The 11,514-nt window shown below is 36.4% G+C and overlaps 1 protein-coding gene across 1 annotated transcript; it reads right to left on the bottom strand.

Moving 5' to 3' along the window:
• Window positions 1-3,975: 3,975 nt before the first annotated feature.
• Window positions 3,976-8,324, bottom strand: LOC130723634 (pentatricopeptide repeat-containing protein At5g15280, mitochondrial). The gene has a single exon (XM_057574740.1). It carries the CDS (start codon window positions 8,092-8,094, stop codon window positions 4,378-4,380), a length of 3,717 nt encoding a protein of 1,238 aa, XP_057430723.1. The 5' UTR covers window positions 8,095-8,324; the 3' UTR covers window positions 3,976-4,377.
• Window positions 8,325-11,514: the final 3,190 nt, after the last annotated feature.

The raw sequence follows: 11,514 nt of genomic DNA, 5'->3' as shown, positions 1-11,514 counted from the left end.
TTTCCACTATTGTGGGGTAACCTTCACCACAGTTACACTTGCAATTCTTTTGTGGCTGCAAATGAACCACAAGCTTGCTTTTTTTGGTATTTGTGGAACCTTCATCACCATTGTTCTTTTTGTTACCAGCCATTTGTACTTTCCAAGTGTAGTGAATGTACTGCCAAAAAGTAATAATATGAATTAGCAAAATTTTTGAAATAACTAAAGACAAGTATGAATATTTAGATGCCATAAAGTGATGAGTTATGATTCATTCACACCGTACTTTCTCTTCTATCTCATTTTTACTCTTTTTCTATTCATATCTCTCACTTCTAATCCTATCACATCATTTATCTTAACTTTCATTTTTCCCTTTTTTCTTCATAGGTATCAAGGTGAAATGAACTAAATTATATTATAAAGTGATAATATGAACTAACACATTTTTTTATGGAAAGTTCAACTTCATGAGATAATAATAGAGAATACATCCGCTAGAATCGCAGAACTAATTTGGGAAGGGAAATTATCCCACCAACATACATTTGGAAATTCAAATGCTAAGAAAGCTAACAAATGAGCTACTTTATTCCTGGTCCGTTTAACATGAACCAGAGCAAAGGAATGAAAGAGAGAAGCAATGGCTCTGCAATCTTGCAAAATTGGCTCAATAAACTCATTCACTTCCTGCTGCATGAAGCACGACACCACTAGCAAATTCAATAACTGATCGAATAGTGATAATATGAATTAGCAAATTTTTGAAATAATAAGGAAATGAAATTCAGGTAGAAATTCAATATTATAACAGGTATGAACATTTCAATGCCATAAAGTGATAAATTATTATTAATTCATACCTCACTTTCTTTCATATCTCATTTTTACTCTTTTTTTATTCATATCTCTCACATTTATTCTTATCACATCATTCATCATAACTCTCATTTCTCATTTTTCTTCTTAGGTATCAATGTAGAAATTCGCTTATTTCGTACGCATTTTCCTGCGAATTTGGATCTATAATAAATAAATGGAATAATGAATGTAGAATCAAAGTTTACCTTGAGTAGCACAAGTCCTATGACACCAAGTTCAAGTCCAACAGCTCCAACAACTCCGATCCAATTGACTCACCAAATAACTATGACTTACATGAGGGGACACCTAATTACCAGGCTTGTTAATAGCGCGTTATAGCGGCACAATATCCTATAGCGTAGCGTCCTGGGGGTTCACCGCTACTCCACTATTCACCGCTATTTGCTGCAATAGCTGCTCGAAATAGCGTTTTTTTAGCTTGCCGCTACACTACGCTATCCGTCATTAACAACCCTGCTAATTACACCATCGACTAAAAACCTTGGTTGTTGACTAGCAAAATTAAGAAACTCTTCAACACCATTCAAAAATTCAGTTGTATATCCCCTTCGTTCCGGAAGAAGCCTATCATACATCCATGTTCGATGCGTACGTATTTCCATTTTTATCTATGCTCCAAAAACACCCTAAAACAAAATGAACTATTAAAAAACCACATACAGAAAACATAGGAAAATCAAGTATTAACAAGATATAAAGCATTTCAGATAAACAAAATCATTTCAGATAAACAAAATTCTGCTCCAAATGGTTCCTTATGTCAAGAAACCGGGAAAATTGTTAGGCATGAGAATGATTGGTGAAATCAATAGCAGAAGAATGTAATCGTGGAATCCATTAGGGATCTTGAATTGAAATTGGATTCGGAATTAGGGCTATGGATTTGGGAGTGACGAGAGACTTACAGTGGTGGTGAGATCGGGAAGAAGAAGAAGAGAGAACAGTGAGGTGGAGATTGTTCGAGAAGCGCAGCGCACGATCAGAGCAGAAGAGAACGAAAGCTACGAAACTTGCGGAGAAAGGAAGAAGACGATTGAACTTGGGGGGAAATAATGATTCAATTGAATGGAAATCTCTTTAATATATTTACTAGTATACACTTACACAAGCACCTTTTTACCTGGGATAGGAGGTTTCCAGGTAAAAAGGTATTTTTAAGTAATTCAAAAATGGATATTTATTACTTAATGACTAGGATATTAGTTAGTGAGTAAGTAACATGAATTAAGTTAAATAGATCTAGTAAATAACTCAGGGTAAAAAAAACTTACTGAATGTTTAGCCCCAACCCGATTCAAACCCTTTTCGGGGATTTTTGTCTAAGAAGGGATTTTCATCAAATCGGGGGGTTGGGATTAAGGGGATTATCCATGAAATGCTTCATTTTAACGAAAATTGTGGGTTTTGGGAGTCTCGGGAGTATCTTCAAATTGGGGGTTTGGGTATTTGTGTGCAGTGTTTCTTTAAATTGGGGGTTAGGAATTCTGTGGATTTTTGGTGCAATTAGTTCGTTACTAAGTTTTTTATAAATTGAAAATTTTCATGAAATGCATTTTCTGTATATTATTCGAATTCTTAAATTTTTTTCTTGCATTTAAGAGATCAAAATTTAGAGCACGAAGACCCAACTGAAGGCAGACCCAGGACCTCAACGCAAACCACGAAACCAAACGAGTTCAGACCTTACAAGGATGATGATGACAACGAGCACATGAAACCATAGAACAACACCCACCTACAAAACCCATTCACCAGCGAGCAGAAGGTATGATAGTATGCGATAACAGGGGACACAGGCGATGGAAAGGGATGACCAGAGGGGAGGAGAAGAAAATGGAGAGAGATCTAGAGCTGGAGATGGAACCAAGAACCCTAACCCGATTTCAATGAGATGCACCAAAGAAGGTAAAAACATAGATGAAAACAGTTTAAATCTGGGTTGAAATCGGGTTGGGGGTAAACATTTACTAGATTTATGCCCAAATATTGCATTGCCTCTGCAAAACTCATGTTTTATGACAAAAGTGAAAAGGTAGGTCGAGGTGGAAAAAGTCTAAAGAGAAGAAAAACAAGGAAAATGAAGCAACAAACCAAGCTTGCTGATCAAGGATAGAAGCACGACTCTGGAGAAGGTTTAGCACAATTGTGCATCATTAATTGAAGCACGAGCATGCATGGCACGAGCATGCCAAAGTGTTTTCGCTTTCAACAAAATCATGCATATTTGTATACACGGCCGTGCTTGGTTGCGCAGTCATGATAAGTGTTATTTTTACGTATATTTGGATATTTTTTTAGGTACTTATCTAACATGCGTGCTTCATTTATTGATAATTTTAGCCTAAATACTTGATTTTAGTCTAAAAAATGGTGAGTGTTGTATATTTTGTTTTCTAACCATGAAATTTTGATGTAGGAAAAGACTTAGGGAGGTTTCAAGCCAAGAAAAAAGAATTTTGAAGAGAAGAGATTCTCTTAGCCAAAGTATAGCTCGATAAGCAAATTTATTGCAGGGAAGATCCAGAAGTACTCAATACACTAAGCGAGCTAGAAACTTGATGAGCGAATTGAAATCGTGAAAGAAACCCTTTTGTGAAGAAAGCTTTTCGTTGAGCGTATTTGGGGAGGCTAGAAAGTGTGTATGAGGCCATAAGAGATATATTTTTTTGGGACCCAAATCCATCCATTTGATTTTAGTTTTACCATTGGATTAATTTTATTGCGGATGAATTAGATGGAATGTGGGTAAATAGATCCATTTGACACCTCCAGAATAAATATACAAGTTTATTGTTTGAATAGTAAAGATAACAGAATATTTTTTTATATATTTTTACACCCTTACCAACAAAAGTCTTAAAATGATACCTTTTATGGATGATTAAAAAATAGAGATTAATGTATATACACCGACATCTAATCACTTTGTATCATGTAGGACTAACGAGTACATTTCATTTTTATTTACATTAAATTTTAATTTTAATTTCTGATGTGGCGAAATAGAAACATTAAATCCTAAAAAATAAGGATAAAATTACCATATATAAAAAAATCCTCTATTGATTTTACCTCAAATCTCGCAAATTAAGAAGGAAGAAAACAATGGATGCAATGAAATGGTCTCCATTATGCTCACTCTATTCTATATGTTTTAACCAATCCAAAGAACGAAACATAATCTAATTTCTATTTCATTCTCCTGCATTTCATCACACTCTACCAAGGCCATTTTCAAAAAGTTTAAAACACAAACATCCCCACCTAAAAGAACACGATTTGCCATGATTTCATCCGCTATAGCGAACGTAATTGTGAAATGCGACTCCACATGGCAAGAAGCTACCACTAGGAAAGATGAAATGCAAGAAGCAGCCACAAGAAGCTCTTTTATGCATGGTTACAAACTGAAACCCCATAAATTACAAGTGATGCATCTATACATTACCTATTTTGATGGTAGATACTAGAATCTCCTTTGACAAGGGCCACTCCAGCCTGACATTTGAATCATCTCTTTAGAGAAAATCCGCTTTTAGAAAGAAGCCTGGATAAAAATCCCTTGCCACCATTATCAGTGTCCTTTGCTTTGACACTACTTAACTTGCTTATTAGAGACCAATGTATCTCAAAGTCAGGCTGGTACCCATTTTTCTGCATGGCTTGCACCAGCTCTGATGCCTTGCTAAGATTCTTTTCCATGTGATAACTCTTAATCACATTGCAATACATTTTTCTGGTTGGAGTTTCACCTCCATGGATCATGTCCACTAGGAACTGCTCTGCTTGTTCTGTCCTCCCATGATGGCAAAAGCTCAGGACGAGCAGTTCCACCGTGTCAATTTGCGGTTTCAGATTCCAATTTAGCATCTCAGAGTAAAAATTTGAAGCTATGTCTAATTTATTTTGAGCACAGAATCCATGAATGAGAGAATCATAGCTAGTGGAAATTGGAATGCTATGTTTCTTGAGCATTATGTTCATGAGATGAACAGCCTTGGTCAACCTTCCATGCTGGCAAAAACGCTTAATCAGGTGATTATAGTCGATATTATCAGGAGTTAGAGATTCCTCTTCCATCCTGTCCAAAAAACTTTCTGCTTCTTGTATCTTACCATGGGAAAGAAGGCTTTCCACAATAGCTGTTTGAATGACAGAATCATGTATCCAGGCTCTGAATCTCATTTCTTCGCTCAAATCAACTGCTTTTTGCAGCTCCCCACCGTCACACAGGTTGCTTATTACCTTCCTCAAGCTGCGGTTATTTGGTTTGAGTCCCTTCAAAATCATGGTATTCAGATAATGCAGAGAACAAGATAAATATTTACATTGCAAGAAACCACAGATAAGAAAATTGTGACCAACTTCATCGAGTATAACTTTCTTCTCCTCCATTTCAGCAAGTATCTTACTCACATCCAATTTTTTTCCAGCTGACAAAAGATAGAAAATCATAATGTTATATATGATAGGGACATCAAATGGATGTTGTGCAAGCATAAGGTTCTTTAAGTTCAGAGCAAACGGGACTCTACCCTTCACACACATCCATTGCACCAAATATCGGAAACTTGATAGGGACAGCTCCCAACTCTTCCTTATGGTAACACCAAGTAGCTCCCCCACTTTTCTCAAGTCATTATCTTGGCAGTGGCTTTGAATAAGAACGTTACATAGTTCATCATTTGGATTGAGTCCTTTAGATAACATATCACGAAACAAAGTGTCAGCTTTCACAATGTTCCCCATATTACCAAATCCACATATCAGTGCACAATGAGCAGCATAAGAAAATGAAGGCTGCTCTTTCAAAATTAAATCTTTCAATTCAACAGCTCTGTCAAATCTATGAGCCTTGCACAACTGAGGGATCAACAAGACCGAAACGTCCAGACAAGGCATCAAATTTCTATCTAGCATATCGTCCAATACTGTCAAGGCAAGAGAAAATTTCCCCTCATTGCATAAGCCCCTTATAAGATTATTATAACCAGAACGATCCAAGAATAAACAATGCTGTAGTTGTTTTAAAATTACACATGCTATGTCTGTAAGACCCCTAGCAGAAAGTACTTCTAGAAATACATGACATATATCTTGCATTAGGTGAGGGTATGATGAAAACATCATTTCAAGAAACTGTAATGCTTCCCCAAGCATTTTCCGATGGCAGATATGGCCAAGAAGATTTTTGAATTCCTCCAACCCTGGTAACCATTTATTCCTACAAGCAATGTTCCAGTAATAGTTAAAACCCTTGATGTTTCCTTTCTTACATAAGGGTGTCAATATGGCAGTATATGTCTCATTCTTGACATGAAATTTGTTTTGAAGCATTTCATCCAGTATTGTTTTGGCTTTGCACAGTAATCCCTTCTTGCAGTATGCCTGTACAACCAAATTGAGTGTTTCCTGGTCAAGTTTACCAGCAGATTGTGGCATTTTTTCTAAAAGCTTGCTCACTGACTTGATTTGCGACCGAGATGAACAAAGTTGCCTCACTAACATCGAGAATTCAGGCAAAAGCAATTCTTGTCCCCAAGAAAGCATCTCTTCAACCAAAACCAATGCATTTTTCAGGTTATTATTGCTACATTCCTTCCTTATAGATGAATTAAAGTTGGGTACAATGGATTCTTCGAGAACACAGGTAATGTGGTTCTCAAACTCATCAATATCTGTATCCAAATAAAGTCCATTTCCGGCATCGTCAAAGAACTCTGCTTTTGAAAGTTTACCATCATTGTCTCGTTTCAACCTCACCTTGAGAGGGTTCAAGCCCAAAATCTGAAATGCCTTGGAAAGTGAATGCTCCATCAAAGAAAGCTTAATTAAACCAAGGCTTTCCATCTGATGAATCAAAATTTTAACTTCATCAAACCTTCTAGATTTGCAATACCCTGCTATAAGAACTCTGAAAGTTGAAATATCAGGTGTTGTTCCCCTATCAATCATTTCATCAAGAATGTCACTGGCATGCTCTAACATACCAACTTTAAACAACCCACTTATAAGAGCATTATAAGTATATACACGCGGCACCAAGCTTTTTGATAGCATAACTGATAAATAACTCAAAGCATTTTTCATCTTCCCTTCATGACAGCTCCAACCAATTAATATCCCATAGGTTACTTCATCAGGACTAAAACCTATACTTTCTAGTTCTGGCAAAAACATTCCTGCCCTTTCTACACCATAATTACTGCATTGGGAATTTATGACTCTATTAGCAATCACTGCAGCAGGGGCACACTTCACTTCAACAAAAAAACTAAGCAAGTCTTCGAAGTCTCTCTTCTCACAGTATCCAAATGCAATTTCATCATAAACCAAACTACTAACCTCAGAATTCAAAGGCAACACCTTCCTGACCATGCTTCTTGCTTCCTGAATCTTCCCATTGACACAAAGCAGTACCATAACATTCTCCAAAGTTTTCATCTCAGCACCACTCAAAGGAGCACCCAAATCCACCATATCAAAAGCTACCCGAAATGCAAGCTGTGTCCTCTTCATCTGCACCAAGAGATCAAGCAGAGCATGACAACATGATCGAGAAGGAACCATCCCTCGACCCCTCACACCATCATACACAAAAACAGCTCTTTCCAGCTCTTTCAAACCAACATACCCTTCAATCAGATTATCAAAAATCTCACGAGTACCTAACAAAACTCCTCGACCCTCCAATTCAGAGAGCAAGTCCTCAGCTTCTCTGAGCAACCCAACCTGCACAAGCAGTGATGCCATGATCTCATAGGATTGCAAATAATGCTCGAAACCCAAGTTTTTCTGCCCACCCCATTTGAAAATCTCATACATAGATCGAACCTTTTCAACCGGAATCCCAACCAGGACACACTCGGATTGAAAACCCAGCAAAATCTGCAGCACATGTTCAGGTTTCAAAAAGGGTATCCTCCAAAACTGGCGAGTGATATCAGGGACCACAGTGGACACCTCCAAGAGGTGGGATTTCAAAGAGGCATCGGCGCGTGGCTTGTTTGAGAGGGATGACAGCACCGATTGAGCGAAACCGTGGAAGTCAACACGGGATAATTCTACTGGGGTGGTGTGTGAGTGAGAAGGAGTGGTGGTTGTGGCGGTGGCGGTGGCGGAGGTGGTGGAGAAGTGGTGATGGGTTGGAGGAATGAGGGAGAAAGAAGAAAGAAGGTGTTGGAAATGCGAATGGTGGCGCCGGAGAGTGAAGAGAGAGTGGAGCATTCGCCGGAACCCACGAAGGGTTGAGAAGCAGAGATGGCTTCGCTGCGGCGGAGGGAAGGAGAGAGAAGCAGGTGTTTGAGACAACCTTTGTGTAGCATGCTGTGTGTGACCAACTGTGTAGGAGAGGGTGTTAGATTTGCCACCCCAAGCAATAGATCTAATACTCAGGCTTTTTAAAAGAATGGCAGGAGTACCCTTCGGAAGATAACATTCCGAAATATATTGGAAACATGATATTCCAAAACATCATTAAAACATGATATTGACCGTTCTCCCGACTTACCTATGGAAGTTTATGTTCTGAAAAAATTCGGAACTTTAACTACCGAAAATAAACACAGAGGGACATTTTGGTATTTCCCCACTTTTAAGTGGGGTGTTAGATCTATTGCCTGGGGTGGCAAATCTAACACCCTCTAGGAGACTCAGGACATGGCTGTTTGACTGTGCTATTTTTTTTAACTGTTCTGTAAAATAATTTTGAAAAAAACAATGTGCTTATAATGAAATAAAGGTAAAGTGTTTGATGATAGGAGTTGGTCTAGGATGAGGGCACAAACTCGAATCTAATGTTAATTAATAAACCCCCTTTCGGAACTCTAACAGAGAAGGGGAAAGAATCTTAGTGTAGTCGTAGCCCTTTTCGGAGTTCTCCCTCCACTATGGAGGCTCCTTTTCATGAAGTATGTGAGATTTCTACCACAATAAGTGATTTTGTTACCCAAATATATGGGTTTCCTCCGTCCTTAGTGTGGGCGTTGTCGTTTGATACTCATGTGATAGTTTGTTTTTCCTTTTTTTTCATTGTTGGATCTACTACCCATCACTTATGGCACCACTTCTGTCGCGTCTCCGTCCACTGTCGCAACACCTCTATCTACCCTTTGTCACCAGTATTTGTTGCAAGCTCCACCTCAACTAGTTCTGGCTCGCCTTTGCTCCCACTTGGAAAAGACACCGTTCACTTTTGCTAGCACTTCTCTTTCACCCTCCCATTTCATCCTTCTTGAATGTTGGTTTGTTGACATTAGTCGGGTTCTCTCGTTCTTTCTAGTAGTTTTTCATGTGCAACTTCGACAAAACCAATTAGGCCACAAAAGTGAAGAAGCAACATATAATTTTTTTTTATCAAAATTTCACATCTAAGGGATCAAGCCATGCTTTTAAGCGTGGATGGTATGACTCAAAATGAGTTTCTATCTCGCCTTTGACCATTTAAGCATTAATTACTTGAGTGGGCACCATCGATCAGAGTTTAGAGTGGAACTCTAGTTTTATTGTTGAAATTTTGAGTTTAAGGTGCAACTTGATTCATACACAACCAAATAGTGCAAACATCTCGGGACACCTTTTTTTCCCTCTATCTCTTTCTTCCAATCACATTGCATCATATATCATACTTATCATTTATCTCTCCTCTCTTCCTATGTATCTTAGTGGTCTACACCCTTGGTGCAAGGACAGATGCAAGTTAGCATTTGGCCCCACGTGATTTTGAAAAAAAATATACAGTTTGTAGAGTATCAAAATAATAGGGTGTTATATTGCTCACATCAGCTTGAGTAAATATGTTTTGTTTTTAATTTATTATATCTATTTGCATTGCAATACGCTCTTTAGCATTTATATTCCACATGATGTAATTATGTTGGACAATGCTTGGGGTGTTTATCCAAACATCCGTGACATACAAAAACGAAAAAGTAAAGTGACAACACTTATCCATTTCAAATAAAATAAATTAAGAGACCCAGGGCCGTGTAGAAGGTTAGATAAAATAGGCAATTGCATAAGGCCCCAAATATATATAGGCCCCAAAAAATATTTAGATGTGTATAAGATATATTACTGAGATTTGAGAAGATAAAACAATGAAAAATTTGGTAACATCAATTACAACATGTGCAATGCAATGTGAGAATTTAGAAGTGTAACATGAGAAGTGCAACTTTGATAGTTTTTAGTAGTATTGTTTTGTATTAGAAAATTTACATTTTCCAGAAAAACTAATAAATAAAATATATGTTGTTTATACATTTCCAAAACTCAAAAAAGCAAATTGTGTTATTGGTAACAGTTAAATTTTTGATGATTTATATATATAGTATTGTATAAGTTTACTCTTCACCGTTGTTTCTTCTCTAAAAAAAGAAAAATTTCATTTTTTCTATACATTTGAGATATTTAATATTAAAGTGTTACAAAATATCTCAATGATTCATTCATTGTGTTTCATGTTCTTATTGTTCATAATTTTTTATTTATTTTGCAGCATAAAATTATTATAAATGATTTCGCAACTCAAAAATTAGAAGGTTAATATAAAAAATTAATTTATACGATATGTTAGGTCTCTTTAAGATTCTTGTCAAAACAAAATCGATCACTTTAATATTTTCGCCTAAGGCCCCAAAATCTCTATACACGGCCTTGAAGAGACCAATTTGAATAATACTTGTTTACATATATTTTTCACTTCCACTTTGATGAAATAGAAAGAAAAGAGAGAGAAATGAGTGATGTAATAAGTGGCGGATAGGAAATGAATAGAGAAATGGTGAAAAAAATAAGTGAAAATGAGATAAAAAAAAAAAGAGAAGTGTGAATAAATATTTCTCGACCAACTTAGATCCACTCGTCAATGACTAAAACATGCAATAAGTTTTCATTCACACTATACCAACACCCCCACCTAGGGAGAAAAAAAAAGAAATGAGAGATATAATAAGTTATAATAGGAAAATAAAAAAGAGATAGGAATAGAAGATAGGTGAAAATGAGATGAAATGTGTGAATGAATCAAAATTTAAAAACATGTTGAAGCCTGGAAATTATGTAATTGTTACATCAGAGTGGTTTCGAAGTGGCTATTTGGCACTCCCAAACTCATCTTACCAAATATTGTTAATTTGAAAGAAAAAAATCAACAAAAGAAGTTCGATTTCTACTCTCCCTGTTCTTGAATCTTATCCATAGCACCAAATTTAACATTATGATAGCAATTGCATGTTCTTCCTTGTTTCCAAATGTAAGCTTCCATCTTCCCACTAATCTTGTTTTCATGTCTATAGAATTACATCCGCATTGTATTCCACAATTTTAAAAAAGTAAAACACTAATATTTTATTTCGTATGTGATTGAAATTACATGATTAAAATTTTCCAATGAAGCAAAAAAGAAATTACATGATTAAAACAACTGATTTTTTCTTGGTAAATTCTGGGGTACCCTGAATTTTCTTTTGGTATGGTACCCGTATTAAGTAATGTAATAGATTATTATCATGTTATTCAAGGTAATTGCTACATTTTTAGATTTTACTTTACTTATCAATTAACTTTATCTTATGACATTCATATTTTAATGAAAAATGAATGAGTGGTGGAAACAAATGATGGTGTCACGTTCCTAAGAATGCA

Source organism: Lotus japonicus, chromosome 6 (genome assembly GCF_012489685.1).
Source record: "Lotus japonicus ecotype B-129 chromosome 6, LjGifu_v1.2".
NCBI classification, from domain to species: Eukaryota; Viridiplantae; Streptophyta; class Magnoliopsida; order Fabales; family Fabaceae; genus Lotus; species Lotus japonicus.
This window is presented reverse-complemented; position numbering and strand designations above follow the sequence as displayed.

What these genes read in the sequence shown, in the direction of transcription:
- LOC130723634 (XM_057574740.1), bottom strand. Translation starts at nt 8,094, where the DNA reads ATGCTCCACTCTCTCTTCACTCTCCGGCGCCACCATTCGCATTTCCAA.